Source organism: Canis lupus, chromosome 11 (assembly GCF_048164855.1).
Source record: "Canis lupus baileyi chromosome 11, mCanLup2.hap1, whole genome shotgun sequence".
Lineage (NCBI taxonomy): Eukaryota > Metazoa > Chordata > Mammalia > Carnivora > Canidae > Canis > Canis lupus.
The window spans coordinates 26,379,249-26,394,612 of NC_132848.1; the positions used below are offsets into that span (position 1 = coordinate 26,379,249).

The following is a 15,364-nucleotide window of genomic DNA, read 5'->3' on the forward strand; positions in this document are numbered from 1 at the left end:
TTCCCCACCCCCCTGACCTTGCCGGGAGCAAAGTCTTTCAGGCCCTGGATGGTCAACTTGTCCACGGGATGAATCTTATTGTAGTCGGCTGGGTCAGCAAAGGTGAGGGGCAGCAAGCCCTGCTTCTTCAAGTTGGTTTCTGGAAGGCAGAGGGCACACGGAGTCCACAGAGGGCAGGGCCAGTCCCTCCCTTCTCCACGCAGGAACCTCACCAGCCTAGAGCGCTTCCTTTTCTAAGCCCAGGTAGGGCTCTAGGAGAGGCACCCTGGCCCTGCACCTGGAGACAACTGAGCAGAGCCGTCAGGACCGGGTTGGCTACACTCCCGATGACGGGGTGCCTTTGGCCTAGAGCCCTCTGCAGGCCTGCCGGTTTGGGTCTCTGTGGACCCAATGGCTTTCTGGACATTCATGATCAGAAAAATCCTCTGACCACGTGCCCTGGATTTCAACTGCTTGGGTATGCAAGTTAGGAAGCCAGTTCCCATCTTGGGAAGCTGTGGGCCTCGGACCCAATGCTACTCAGGAGTGGCAGAGACTGGTGGAAAGCAGGCGTGGGGCTCCAGACCGGAGTCCGTCACCAGCAGGCTGGGTGCCTGGGCTGCCGGTGAGGGGAAGCGGAGGTGGTGGGACCTGGGCTCCACCTTACCGTGGATCCTGGCAAAGCTCTTGGTGATGATGGCCCGGCCCCCGAGGTGGCGCGGCTCCAGCGCAGCATGCTCCCGGCTCGAGCCCTCACCATAGTTCTCATCTCCGATCACCACCCACCGGATGCCGTGTTTCTGTCAGGCAAGTGGGAAGGGTATGAGGGAGGGGACACAGGGCCCCTGCCTGCCTTCCCTGGGGCTTCCGGGGCATCACAGGTCACCTGCTGCCCCAGGGCTGGTGAAATCAGAGGTGATCAGATTCAGTCCCTGTCTGCAAGGGGCGTGGGGAGGTGCGGTCTACCCGCCCCAGTGCTCAGGACAAAGGCAGGCTCTGGAGGAAGGCCCAGTAGGGGAGCAGAGCGCAGGGCAGGGGTAGATGGTGAGGGGGACACAGGACTGCCCCCCCCACTCCCGTGGCACCAGGGCATCCTCCAACTGCAGAGCTATTGGTGTAGGCTCCTGGGTAGGGAGCACCCCTTCCCTGCACCTGCACCCCGGCCCCACCGATGGGACCCACCTTATAGTAGCGGGCAGTGTCAGGGACAGGACCAAACTCCTGGGTGACAGCATTGCGCACGGAGTTGGCCTTGCCATTTTCGATGTTGATGGCACCGATGAGCAGGTTATTGGAGATGTTGTCCAGATGCCCACGGAACTTGAGCCAGGGGCCGGCGGCTGAGATGTGGTCAGTGGTACACTTCCCTTTGACCTTGGGTGGTGAGGCGAGAGGACGGGGGTCAGGGAATGGCGTGGGGGAGATGACGGGAGAAGCCCTCTAGAGGCTCTGGACACAGTCGCAGCCCTGGTGCAGCCACAATGACCACAAGGCTCGGGCAGGATTGTCCCCCCGCCCCTCAAGAGGCCCTGGGCTGCTCAGTGAGGAGTTGTCCAGGACGGGTCGCTCCCAGGCAGCAGAGGCTGCACGGGCAGGACTGCGGCCCACCCCTGCAGACCGAGGCCCCCAGGCAGTGATGCCGAGGCTGGAAGGCCTGCTAGAGACCTCGTGCTGGACACAAGCCCAAGGATGTGTCCCGGTCCTGACTGGTGACCGGGTTTATCCTATGGGCTTAGTGCTGCCTTGTCACCACCAGGAGACTCTGTAAACAGCATAACTTCATGTCTGACATGGGTCTCAGACCCCTGGCCACACCACAAAGGCTGTGTCTGCCTGGCTCCCAAACACAGGCCAGACCAACTGGTGCCCTACTGTGGGAACAGAGGACCCAGGGGCTTCTGGAGCCTGTGTGGCCAAGCCAGAGGCATGGAGACCTGCCGTGCTGGGTCACGCGTGCCCTGCCTGCCCTGCTTGTGCTGCGTCCTCTGCCCGTGGCCGCTGGAGGTGGCCCTGAGCAGCTGCAGCCGCTGGCTGAGAGCCCCGGACACAGCTGGCCAGATCCAGCTCAGACTGGCACAGGGCGGAGGAGGAGGGGACGCTGGGCCGGGGACGCCCGGGCGCCTCCGGCCCTTCCTGCTGAGGGCAGGGCCCAGAGGCTGGGGCTGTCACCACTGCCCCGTCCCCCGTCACTGACCTTGATGAGGATTTGCAGGTCCTCCAGGTCTTTGCCATCCCACTTGTCAAAAGGCTCCAGGAGCTGCAGGCGTTGGCTGGTGGGGCTCACGTCTACTCGCTGCCCGCTGCTGTCCTTGGGAGGGTGCTGGTAGGTATCCTGCCCGGGGTCAAACTCCTGCAGGAGGAGATGGGGACACGCTGGGTGCCGAGCCCGCAGCCCCCACACAGACAGGCTCTTGTAGGAGGAGGACCACACACATCGCCCCCACCCCCACCCAGCTGCCCCATTCTCACCACAGGTGCTGTCCTGCCTGCCCAGGAGGGACAGGAGAGTCTTAGCCACAGGGCAACCCGCGGGGCCCGAGACACCCAGGCCGAGGCAGGCCCACAGCGGCCAACGGCACAGGGTGGCAGCGCCTGCTCACCGCTCGGGGAAGCTCATCTGCATCCGGAGCCTCCAGCTTGAATTTCTTGCCATCCTTGCCTGTCAGGAAGTCAGTCTCTGGGTTGAACTTGAGGGTGCCTGCGATGGCCAGGGCTGTGACAATCTGGAACGGAGGCGGCCCGCTGCTGGTCAGCACCAGACACCACTCCCACCCCCGACCCTAGCGGGAGCCCAAAGCTGCAAGGAGGTCTCTGGGGGTGCAGGCCACTGGGCTGGACCTCAGTGCCCTCCTCAGGGCAGTCTCCTCCCCTCACGGGCATGTGCTGGGGCCCCGGCACACAAACGCTGCTGTGACAAAAATGTTCCTAAAACGGGCAGCTGAAGACGTGGAAGGTGCCACCTCTTCACTCATCTTTAGCGAACCAAGGAATTTCTGGAGCACTCGCTTAAAGTCAGGAACAGGGCGTCTGGCTAGCTTAGCAGTAGAGTGTGTAACTACCTTGGGGTTGTCAGTTCGAGCCCTGCATTTGTGTAGAGATTACTTTAAAATGTTTTAAAGAAAGAATAAAAAGACTGCCCTGTGCTGACAATGGTCTAAGCGCCGGAGCACGTAGCTCGGTCATTGTTCCTAAGAGGCTGCCTTCCTGGCCTAGACCATGCAAAGCACTTCCGCTACTTGCTCTGTAGTCCTTTTTTTTTTTTTTTCTTTTAAACTTTATTTTTTAAATTTTTTTTTTAAATTTATTTATGATAGTCACAGAGAGAGAGAGAGAGAGAGGCAGAGACACAGGCAGAGGGAGAAGCAGGCTCCATGCACCGGGAGCCTGATGTGGGATTCGATCCCAGGTCTCCAGGATCGCGCCCTGGGCCAAAGGCAGGCGCCAAACCGCTGCGCCACCCAGGGATCCCTGTAGTCCTTTTTTTTAAAAAAACGTTTTTTTAGGTTTATTTATTTGAGGGAGAGAGCAAAATGAGTGCATGCAGAGGAAGAAACAGACTCCTCACTTAGCAGGGAGCCTGACGCGAGGCCTGATCCCAGGACCCCAAGATCATGACCCAGGCTGAAGACAGATGCTGTGGAGCTCCCCTCATGTAATCCTGCCAGGATCCGGGGGCACAGAGGAGGGGGACTTGGCCGAGCCCACAGGACTGGGTAGAGCCAGGGCTGCCATTTCTCCTAGGCAGTGATTTCAAGCTCCTGCTCGTGACCATAACTGCTGGGCCGGGAGGGGCCAGGCAGGGAGCACCGAGGAGGGGACACTTGAGGCCTGTGGCTCTCTGTTTGCACCCCGACAATCCCTTGCTCTGCGATGCCAACACTCCCTCAGCAGCCCTGTGGGGTCAGACGCCCTGCCCCAGCCTCTGTTCCCCCTCGCAGCACCCTGACCAGCCAGGGGCAGGGCCCCAGAGGCAGCCCCAGGCCACCGCCGGGCTGGGTAGTCTCACCTCTGGGGATGTAACGAAGGCGTGGGTCTCAGGGTTCGCATCATTGCGGCCTGTGAAGTTCCTGTTGTAGGAGGTGACGATTGTGTTCTTCTCCCCCTTCTTGGTGTCCTTTCTGCCAGGTCAGAGGAGACAGGGTTAAGCATGTCTGTCCTTGTCACCAGGCCCTTCCTGGTGGGGGGGATTGGAAAGAGCCTGAAGTGGCTGCCGCCTCCCAGGCCTCACGCAGGAGGGAGCCCGGGAGGTCCCAGAGCTTTGCCTGGACCACACGTAAGGAAGGTAGAGCCGAGACCAGGGCCCGAGTTTCCTGACTCGGGGCCACTGCCTCCGTTTAGGGGGCTCATTAGAGCCCCTGGCTGCATGTGACTCAGCCAGGTGGGCGCTCAGGCTGCGGGGCTCTTCCTCTTCCAGGCATTCCTAGAGAAGTCTAGTGGGCAGCAACCCCTGAGGCTAGAGGCCTGGGTGGGCCAAGTCTCTTCCCTCCACCCCACGAACGCTTCCCCTCAATGTCTGGGGCTCTGTACCTATCAAAGGTGTGCCTCTCACCTGTCCCACTGGCCAATGCAGGGGCCACAGGCATTGGCCAGGACGACACCACCCACTTCCCTTAGGACCTGTGCCTGCGGAGAGAAGACGGGCAGGTCAGCGGCAGGCTGGCGTCTGACAGGACAGGGTCGGTCAGGAGCCTGAGTGGTGATGAGCTGTCCTGGATCCCTGAGGCTGCTGTGGGGTACCCGGCTGACAAGGCTGTGGCTTGTCCTGCCGGAAGCCACGTTGCTCAGCAGTCAGGAGGGGGAACTGGGGGCAGGGCGTGTGGGAACTCACGTAGCCATCCCGCTCGATGGTGGCCCGGATCTGCTCAGAGCCCGGTGTGATGGTGAATTGGGACTTGCACTTCAGTCCATGAGCCAGCGCCTGCTTGGCCACGGCTGCCGAGCGCCCCATGTCCTCGTAGCTGGAGTTGGTGCAGCTGCCGATCAGACCTGGTGCATTGTGGGTGGTGGGGCCAGGGGTCAGGAGCAGAGGTCTCCACCCGACCTCAACTATCCAGACCTGGTCAAGAGTTCACCAGCTGTGCCAGGCCTGGGGCTGTTCTTAGCGGAGACCTGCTGGAAGTGATCCAACCGTCTAACAATACAGGACAGGCTGTTCCGTGGCCCAGCCATTCAAGGGAAGACGGTGTGGCCAGTGAAACGACACGGACATGGAGTCAGAGGGCTCCCTCTAGAACACTAACAGTCACCATGGCTGGATCAGGGCCGTGAGGACATAGTAAGTCCCTTCTTTCATACTTCTGAGTATTCTCAGTTTTGATTGCTTTATAATTGGGGGGAACAAAGAATTCTTTTTTAAAAGCCTATGACAGTTATTGAAAAAGTCGACTGGATGACATCATATTGTTTATAGAACCTCAAGACAGTCTCACTCATCAGTTCAGCCATTTACTTCAAATTAAACCACCAATATTTTTTTAAATTTACTTTAACTGCTAAGAGTGAACACATTACATGGCACTTGTTTTATGCCAGACACTCAGCAGAAAATTCTTTGCACATGTTAACTCGCCACCCTTCCCAACAGTTACAGGTAAATACGACCTCACCCTCATCTTCCAGACAAGGAACCATGGCACAGGTAGGTGAATTAACTTGCTCAGGGTCACCCAGCTATGCGGTACCAGAGCCAGATTCAGAGGCCACCTGGCTTCATGGTCCGTGTTCTAGTCACACTGTACTGTGACAAGAGCAGGTGCCAATCAGGTCATATCGACATGCCAGTGTGTCTGTACGTGTAAAGCATGTAAACGGAAATCAGGGAGCGGCGCTGGGATGATGAAATGATTGTAAAACAAAAATATACACACGTCTGTATGCACAGACACGCAGGAAGAGTACACCTGCGGCAGCTCCTAGAGCTGGCTTCTGGTTGAGGGTTCAGATTAGGAGTTCTTAAAATTCATTTGTTTGTGAATATTCTCTACGATAAGCACGTATTTTTTTTTCTTTTTACCAAGAAAAGGTAATTTTTTTAAAAACCCATATAGAAGATATAAACAATTTCAGAAAATGCCCCAGAGTGAGCTGAGCGCAGGCAGGCCCCCTGGCCCTGTGGCCTGTTAAATCGACAGGGTGGAAGGTACTCACCCACTCGGATGTCCAGAGGCCATCCTTCCTTCTCTGCCACAGTGCCTACTTCTGCCACAGGGTGAGCCAGGTCAGGGGTGAAGGGCCCGTTAATGTGAGGCTTCAGCTGAAGAAATAGAAAGGGGAGAGAACAAATCGTCGAGTGTGGAAACCTGAGACTACTTCAGACGCTGCCTGGCTCCTACTCACCCAGGTCCAGGACCCAGGAGGCAGACTTCTAGCTCAAACCCAGGAAACACCTGAGCACTGGGTTCTGTATGTGCGCCAGCTCTGGGTCCCTGCGAGGCTCGTATTATCTCCATCGTGCAGATGATGGAGATGGCGTGCCTTGCTCTAGGTCACTCAAGGTCACGGGGTAGGAGATGGCAAAGGCACAGAATGAATGAAGGATGTCAGTGTCACAAATCTACTGTCTCCTACACTGAGATGCTCTGTAATCTCATGAGAAAAACGGACTTAAAGCCAGGTGCTTTCTCTGTCATGACACTTACCACTAAATGCAAAACATTTAGCAAAGCGCTTGCACACAGCTCTCGATACATGTGCCCAATTATTACTACGCATTCAAGTCCCACGGCCGCCTGAGATTTTACACACGAGAAAGTGAGGCCACAAAGGTTGAATAACTTGTTCAAGGTCATAGGCTCAAGTGGCAGGGTCGGGAATTAGGATTTGAACTCATGAAGACTGCTTCTGGGCCTAAACCTTCAATTGTCTACTCAGCTGCTTCCAGTCCTCCAGCCAGCCTGTCTTTCCTCTGGCCTTCCAGATGCTCACTCTGCTCTGTAGGTCTCAGGGTGCCAAACCCTGCCCAGGCCTGGGAACCCTGGGCCTTGACCTCTGAACTGTGACAACAAAGCAAATTCCAGGGCAAAATCTTGGCTTCTGCTAAGGCTGAAGTGGAGGCAAACGGAGCCAGTTTCTGAATCACCAGCCGCCTCTCCTGCTGCCTCCCCCATCTGGCTGCAGTCTGATTTGGGCAGCAGTTTGCAGGGGCACTGGGGAACCAAAGGCCCACATACCCTGCTGGGTGTGCAGGCAGGGCCCAATAGGAGATCCCAGATGGGGCCTCAGCGCTGCACCACAGAAATTCCCAGGACCCCACTGCCTCCCCTTACCTCATTGAGGTTAATTTCAATCAGTTGGTCATAATGGCAGCCAGGGTCAGGTACCAAGTGATCCTTATATTCATCAGCTAGTTTGGCAATTTCTGAAACCAATGAGGGAGGGAGATTAAAGTATGGGGGAGAGAAACTGGTCGCAAGACCAAATGACCCACCTACCCATCCATTTAAGCCAGTTCCCTGGCACCTGTTAAACTGGGCCATGGGCACTGAGCAAACAAAGCAACAATAAAAACAGCACAGGACAGTCCCTGCCCTCAAGGAGCACACAATCTAATGAAGGAGCTATGATGAGCTGGAATTAACAATATGATACAAGAGAGACACAGGAACATGTGGTCATAGAAGCAACAAGCGAGGTTCAAAGTCAGGGAAGGCTTCCTGGAGATGAAAAGCACTGAATTTTGAAGAAGGTACTTGATAACGCAAGAGAAGGACCGGACTGCCAGGTAGGCAGCGCTCGGAAGCAACCAGACAACCTCCCGCCTTGACCCTGGCTTCTGGTTCCACCAACGACCTTTGTTCACTTCCCTTCGGAGGCTCCAACGATCCCTCCCACAGGCCCTATTTCTTCCTCAAAGAGCTTCAAAGAAGCCAAGCTAGAATCTCAGGGAAATTGTGGGGGAGGCTGGGAAAGTGGTTCTGGTTCCAAATGTTTTCCTCCTACTGGGCAGGAATCATGAACCGTGTCATTTCCAGAGCTTCCTGTAGGGGGCACCCTGGGCTTGCTATCCTTTCGGGCGGAACTAAATTCCAATCCCGAGGCAGGGGTATCTCAAGCTTAAATGTCAGCCAGGCCCTTCGAGAAGCTGTTGCAGCCACAGACACCCTACTCAGAAACAAGAATGCACACACAACCTCCCATACCCCTTTGGGGGCTTCTCAGGGCCTCGGAAGCCAGTCTGGAAACACAAGATTAAAGACCCCTGCCCTGAAGGGAAAGCTTTAGCTCCAGGGTCTCCATGCAACACGACTGTTCTGCTCTCCAACCCTGGCCCTGCCGGCTCACCCTCCCGGCCAGTCTTGCTCAGGTACTTCTTCATCCTGTGGTTGTAGGGGAACACGGAAGTGGTGGCCCCGATTTCCGCGCCCATGTTGCAGATTGTCGCCATGCCTGTAGAGAAACGTAAGGCGGGTGGAGCAGCTGGGCATGGGTTCTATCCCCCCACCCCCACTTTGGATGCCTATACATCTTCACCCCAGGGAGCTGGTGTCATTCCTTCCCTCTGTCACATGGCCATCTAGTGGCAGCCGGCAAACTCGTCCCAGGGCCAGTTGACAGGAGAACACAAGGTTCAGCCCCTCCCAGCCAGGTTCAGTCCTGGCCTAGCTGTCCTGCCCGGCAGACCAGATGGTCACCACATACTGAAGGCTGGCCTGGCCAGGCTGCCCAGCTGTTACTGTGGCCATCTGCAGGTGAGTGAACTGGCTCAGAGGTCCAAGGTCCATGCCATAAAGCAAATGCAGGTGCTGCCTTTCAGGTCTAAGTCCACCCGCCTGGTGTCCAGGCCTGCCCTCCTTTCAGCCACACCACGGTGCTATGGGGAAATGTTTCTGGGTCTCAGGTTTTCCAGCAGTAAACTGGAAGGACGTCCACTGTCTGGACCACAGAACCCCACACAGAAGTGTGAGGCTTACAGACATCCTGATTGTACTGGGATATACTAGTCTCATAGGGTTGCTGAGACATGGGACTAGGATTGTTATCAATTTCCAAATGGCAGTAAGGGCTGCCCGTAAGACTGAGCCCCCATCTCTGGAGGGGTACGAGGGCCAGCTGAACAGGAGCCCTGTGGGGCTGCTGTGGAGCTGAGGCAGCCACCTGTGGAAGTCTAAGGCTTGTTCCAAGTCTCCCTGCACTCCTGAGGGCGAGGCACTGAAGCCAGGTCACCCGGAGTGATGAGTAGAAGGGACTGGCTCCTACTTGGTCTTGGAGCCTACTAGGTAGTAAGTCTAATTCAAGGGGAGATGAGTGAGGTTCCAGGAAGATGTGGAAATGGGACTGCTTTGTGAATGAAGCCCTGGCTCTTGACTCCCCATTCCCACCACCACCTCTGTCCTCTCTGGGATTCCCTTTCTGGATCACCCAAGGGAGCCCAGTGCTAGGTAGGGCAGCTGAAGTTGGCACAGCCTCTAACTCTGCATGGCCACAGAGAAGGTACCTGCCCTCCCAGAGGAGGCCACCATCTCTTCCTCTGTTGAATGAGACTAGATAATCTCCCCCCTCCCTCTAGGTCCCCACTGGATGGATTCTCAGGGGAAGGCCATTCACTGCTTCCATGGCTTAACTACTGGCCCCATGTCACACGGCCGCCCTCCTCACCAGTGCAGGAGATGGAGTCAACACCAGGCCCGTGGTACTCCACGATGGCACCTGTGCCACCTTTCACTGTGAGGATGCCCGCCACCTTTAGGATCACGTCTTTGGGGGACGTCCAGCCGGAGAGTGAGCCCGTCAGCTTCACACCAATCACCTGAACAGGTGGAATAAGACAGCAATTATAGGTGCCACGGGCCATGCCCCAGCCAGGAGGCCAAAGGGTCTGGATGCTGGGATTCCCATCCCTGCCTGTCTCTCAGAGAGACCGGAGTCTAAAATATTCCCTCATCCCTCGGGGTCTCACAGGCTCCTATGCCTCCCCACCGACCACCTCTCTGCAGCCACCCCTGAAAGAGCCCTTCCCTACTTCTTCACCTTGGGGCACTTCAGCTCCCAGGGAATCCCGGCCATGACGTCCACTGCATCAGCACCTCCGACTCCAATGCAGATGCCCCCGAGGCCACCACCATTGGGGGTGTGGGAATCAGTGCCAATCAAAAGAACCCCAGGGTATGCATAGTTTTCCAGAATGATCTGAAAAAGAACCCAAGATCTTCAGCCTAAAAGCCTTTGTCAGAGAATGGAGATAGGGACCAAAGGGGGTCAGCAAAACTGCTCCCTGGACCATTCCCAGGCACCCCTCCAGGCCAGGGCCTCGAAAGTGTGGCAGGAGGAGATGGAGCCCGGGCTTCTGACCAGCCCCAACAGTCCCAGACTGTCTGAGGTGGGCTTGCAGGTGCCTCCAGGGTCCCAGTGTCTGTGTGCGGCGGGTACTAAGAACCACCCGCACCACCTTGACTGAGTCATGGTGAGAACCAGACAAGCAGGGATACAGGAACATGTCCTGTGACAAGTGTGGCTGCCAACAGGTGCTCCTGACGATGCTCCCCACCCCATGTGGCCAACTGCCTAGGGCATGGGACATGCCTAACTGGGGTTCTCAAGGGGGATGGTTCCTTCAGGACCTGGCTCCAGGGTCCATAAGGAAGCACTGGGGACCCGACAGGAGCACAGGCCATGAGCTCTTCTGTTGCTGACCTGAAAGGAAGTGCAGACAATGCTTCCCCAAGCCCAGAGGCCTGGAAGTGGCTCTGAGAACTGAAGGGACTTACTCACGTGGATGGTACCTTGCCTCCTCCTCCCCTTTCCTGTTTGATGGTGGCTCCTTCATCGTGGGCCTCCTTCCCAGCTCGGGAAGGCGCTGGAAGTGAGCATTTCCCCAAAACACTTGATTCCGGAGGTACAGCTACCTCAGTGCAGCCCTGCCCCTCCCTTCAGGTGCCTGAGGCTGCAGGATGTTACCAGAAAAGCCCTGGCCAAGAGGCCCTGGGTCTGAGCCCCAGCCCTACTGCCTGCTAGCAGGTGGGGACCTCCAGCAAGCCACTTCACCTTCCAGGCCTGCTTCTTCATTGACAGAAGTAGCCAGTGCTGCTCACAGTGAAAATTCAATGAGATCATGTGTATTATGCTATAAAAGTGTCTGGGAGAGGCAATATTTCTATTTATTTTGTAGCACACGCTCAGATGTTGGGAAGGGCAAAGAAGGTCAGAGACGTGAAAGGCTCCATGATGGTGGGAGCCTGACTAAATGGTGGGCAGGCTCCATGGAATGTTACAGAAACCCCAGGCCCCAGTCCTGGGCTACACGTCTCCCAGCAGATGCAGCAAGGTGCAAGGGGTCTTGCCCTTCAGGAGTGTGGGCAGTTAGGAGGGCTGGTTCCTTCCCCAGGAGGAAGCTGGGGAAGGAGGCTGGGAGAAAAGGCTACCAGAGAGGAAATCCTGGACAGACAACGGTTAAGACGGGACACTGCTCAACTGTCTCATTTCTCTGGCCTCCTTGCCCCAGCCACAAACAAAAATGTAAAGCTAGTTAATGTAAGCTCCTCACGGTTCTGAAGTCTGATCCATGAAGACCAAACACACAGAATTCAGTGTGGTCTACACAGTGGGGACCACGAATATGGTTCATGTCCAAAAGGAAGGGTTAGTGCAGACCCGAGGACCGCAAGTGTCACAATGACGCTGGCTATGGCAGTGACCTCCGCGGGTCAGCTGGGTGTGGACGGGGAGGGGAGGAGAAGTTCACACAACACATGTACAGGGACGACTTATTCTGTACCTTCCTGGTCCCAGGCCCAGAGCTAGAGAGGAACAAACCAAGTGTGGTCTCTGTCCCCAGTGCACATGGTCTACTGAAGCACTGGCACATACTGGGGTCATAATGTGAAGGGGTCCCCAGAGGATCACACACGAGGGCTCTAATACGGGCAAGAGGGAGGGCCGGGGGGCTTTACGGAGGTAATCAAAGGGCAGAAGTGTGGAGGAGGAAGGATATGCCAGGCCTGAGCGAAAGGGGTTAAGGTTTGGTTTGGACGTGGTGGGTGAAAGCTGCTGACGGTCTGACATCAAGGAGGAAAGAAAATCAAAGCTGTGAGATCACATGCTTCATGAGAATTTTCTTCTTAAAGGAAAAAATAGGGGTGCCTGGATGGCTCAGTCAGCTATGTGTCTGTCTTCAGCTCAGGTCATGATCTCAGGATCCTGGGATCGAGCCCCGCATTGGGCTCCACACTGTGTGAAGTCTGATTGAGACTCTTCTTCCGCCCCCTCACCCCCACCCCATGCTTCTCTGTCTCTAAGATAAATAAATAAGACCTTTTTTTTTTTTAAATAAGACCTTTTAATACTAAAATTAAAAATTAAAAAATTGCAAAAATCTTAAAATAATAAATAAAATAAGGAACAAAATATATCAGGCTGTATGTACACTTAGCTGGTGGCCAGGGGCAGCTGTGAGCTGCCATCACTCATAGCCCTAAACTGTGGTCCAGGAGTTTCCAAAGGGCTTGTAATGGGGTAGAAAGGGGGACATTGGGATTGGGGTGCCCTTCACGATCAAAGTCCAAAGTTGGATCTACCTGACTGCCTAGCCCTGCTGCTGAGAGGCTTTCTACACCCTGCTGATGGATGTGCCCTGCCGTTCTCAGGCAGTCCCTTCCTGGCAAGGGCAACAGCTTGAAAGGGCAGAGCAGTGATCCGTGGGCTCTGGTTTCGGAGCGGGGCAGTGCTGGAGTCCATGCAGGGTCAGATTACAGCCTGACTCAGCTTGTCTTGAAGGAGGCCCGGGATGGAGATGGGGAGGAGGGTCACCTTGTAAAGGTGCAAAGAGGCAGGTCTTACACAGGGCGGATGGCAAATGGACACACGAACCAGTGCACCCTCCACAAATCAGCCACCTTGGATGAAAACTAAGCACCTGTCTCCCTAGAAACACATGTACGTACAGAGACAAAATTGCCCATCAAAAGAAAATCCAGCCTTTGGAAGCCCCGGGAGAAAGTATGACCTAAGGTCCCTCCATCCTACAGAATAAGGGCCAGAAGGGGCCAAGAAGACCCCGAGGGGCACTCCGCTCCGAGGGAAAGTTCCCTGGTATGATGGGAGGCACGCCAGCAGCACACGGTGCAGAGCATTGGCTCTGGAGCCAGACTCCTGGCTGCAGATCCTGCCTCCACTGTCAGCCAGTTGTCCACAGGCAAGTGCATTAACTTCTTTGTGATAAAACCACCTACCTCACAGAGTTGTGGTGAACAAGAGTAAGTTATTATCTGTCGAGTGTCCGGCACACAGAACGTGTCCATCAACTGTTAGCTATCCATGTAATATGAACACTCGTGGAAAAAAGACAAAAAATAATACAACCCCCCTCCACGCTCCTGAGTCTCTGGCCTTCTGCTCCTGCAGGCCAGGAGATGCTCTCTGGTTCCCTAAGGGCCCTTCCCCCAGAAAGGCAAGCCAAACCCTGCTTTACCTGGTGAATGATTCCAGAGCCGGGCCTCCAGAAGCCCACACCATACTTGGCACCTGCGGTTGCCAGGAAATTATACACTTCCTGGTTTATGTCCTATCGAGATAAATCAATAACCAGAGCATTAGTAATACAGTTTGCATCTGGGATGACCCTTGCTCAGCCCACCCCTAGGACTCTGAAAATGCTGGGGCTGTGAAGACAGGTACTCTCCTGGAGGCCTTCTATAAATAATTCTAAAAGGGCTTGGACATTGGCCCAGTCTCAGCTGGCTGGCCTAGGGAGAAAGGCAAAGGAGCAGAGAGCCTCAGTTCTGGGACACCTGGCCAGGGAATGGGTCTGGAACAAGTCCCTTCCCTACCCTGATCAGTTTCCTTATTTGTAGAAGGAACTCGGCTACATCATCTCTGGCACTCAAGTCCTCAGCCAAGGCCAGCAGCAAAGGGCACACCACCACAGGACCGTCTTGACTGGGGCATGGTGTTGGGGGAAGGGGTCAAAGGGAAGCAGTGACACCAAGTGGGCGCTCCAGTCCGACTGTAGCTCATGCAGGGTGCTATCTTTCCGCCCAAGTTTCGGATGCCTCAAGTGAGGCAATGTCAGTCACCCGGGCTGACATTTATTGAATGCTCACTGCACTAAGCATCCTCACAACCCATCCCACGAAAGAGGAAAGGCATTGTCATCAAGGCCATTTTGCAGATGCAAAAACAGAGGCTCAAAGGTGAAATAACTTGCTGGAGATCCCAGAATTAAATCCCAGGGTTTGAAACCAGGCCTTGCAGCCATATAACTCGAGAGCTACATTCTAATATAAAATAGCTACTTCCCTTATAATGAAGAGGACAGCTCAGAACACCAGTGGCTGGACGCTCGAGGTGCTCAACGCTTGGTAAAACGTTTGATGGGCCTCAAATGAAAGATTGTCAAATGGACCATGCTATAAAATGCAGATTTCCCTGACTCCAGAGACAAAAGGAATGGGACCAGGGCAGACAGCACAGGGTCCCAAAGGAAGAAGCAGGCAGTGAGACCTGCTGGCCTCTGGGCACGGGAGATCCACACTCCAAGGCAGAGGGACTCACTGTCAGCTTCCTGGGCCCTCAATAAAACACCCTCAAGACCACGCTGTCTCCTTCATTTAAATTCCAGACCAACCATGGGTCCTTCTGAAGCCCACATGGTTCCCCCAGGCAAAAAAATAGTACATAAAAAACTTGGGCCCCCAGAGCAGTCTCTCTCCAATTAATAATTAATAAGACTGCCTTTTCATTCAAATCAGTCACTTATAACATTGGCACCAAGGGCAGGAGGCAGTGGTTGTGTGCCTGGGTGTGTGTTCTCATGTCTGTACAAGTGGTGGTGGTGGTGGAGGGGGACAGAACAGAGTGCCAGTCTTGGCCTGAACTCAGCCTAGAGCCTTCTCTGGCTGTGTGACTCTGGACAGGTCACTCTGCCTCTCTGGTTCCCAACCACAGGGACTCTACAAATATATGTAAATCTGACCATAACCCTCCTCTGCTTGAACCCTTCAGGACTCCTAGGATGGTGCCCATGGCCCTCAGGGCCTGCCTGTGCCTGTCCTTGCCCCCCTCATCCCACCCTCCCTGCCACAGGCCCCCTTTCAACTCCACAAATGCATCAAATTGCTTCCTGCCTTGGGGTCTTTATATACACTGTTCTGTCTAGAATATTCTTCCTCTAGTTAATATCAGCTTATCTGTCCCAGTTTCAGCTTACAGGTCTCATCAAGAATCTGTCCCTTCTCCCCAGAGCCTAAATTAGGCTTCTTTCTTATATCCTTATATTCACAGAGTCCTACGTCTTCCTTTCATAAGATATATACGAACTGGCAATTGTCTGTTTGTGGGATGGTTTAGTGTCTGTCTCCTTACTAGGTTCTGAGATGCATGAAGGCAGGGCCCCCCTGCCTTGTTCACACTGAATCCCCAGCATCTAGCACAGTGTCTAGCATGTAATTAGTGT

At 55.0% G+C, this 15,364-nt stretch overlaps 1 protein-coding gene across 2 annotated transcripts in view; it reads right to left on the reverse strand.

The window, feature by feature from the left end:
* ACO2 (aconitase 2) overlaps window positions 1-15,364 on the reverse strand; it is a 56,219-nt gene that overhangs the window by 865 nt on the left and 39,990 nt on the right. For both annotated transcript variants that reach the window (XM_072843776.1, XM_072843775.1), the window contains exons 4-17: window positions 13,382-13,474; window positions 9,946-10,104; window positions 9,574-9,724; window positions 8,260-8,364; window positions 7,245-7,336; window positions 6,127-6,232; window positions 4,808-4,965; window positions 4,529-4,602; window positions 3,986-4,097; window positions 2,580-2,702; window positions 2,174-2,329; window positions 1,162-1,353; window positions 647-779; window positions 18-139 (exon numbers count right to left, since the gene is read on the reverse strand). In XM_072843776.1, the coding sequence (XP_072699877.1) occupies window positions 18-139; window positions 647-779; window positions 1,162-1,353; window positions 2,174-2,329; window positions 2,580-2,702; window positions 3,986-4,097; window positions 4,529-4,602; window positions 4,808-4,965; window positions 6,127-6,232; window positions 7,245-7,336; window positions 8,260-8,364; window positions 9,574-9,724; window positions 9,946-10,104; window positions 13,382-13,474 (1,776 nt within the window). The remainder of the gene's footprint in view (window positions 1-17; window positions 140-646; window positions 780-1,161; window positions 1,354-2,173; window positions 2,330-2,579; window positions 2,703-3,985; window positions 4,098-4,528; window positions 4,603-4,807; window positions 4,966-6,126; window positions 6,233-7,244; window positions 7,337-8,259; window positions 8,365-9,573; window positions 9,725-9,945; window positions 10,105-13,381; window positions 13,475-15,364) is intronic.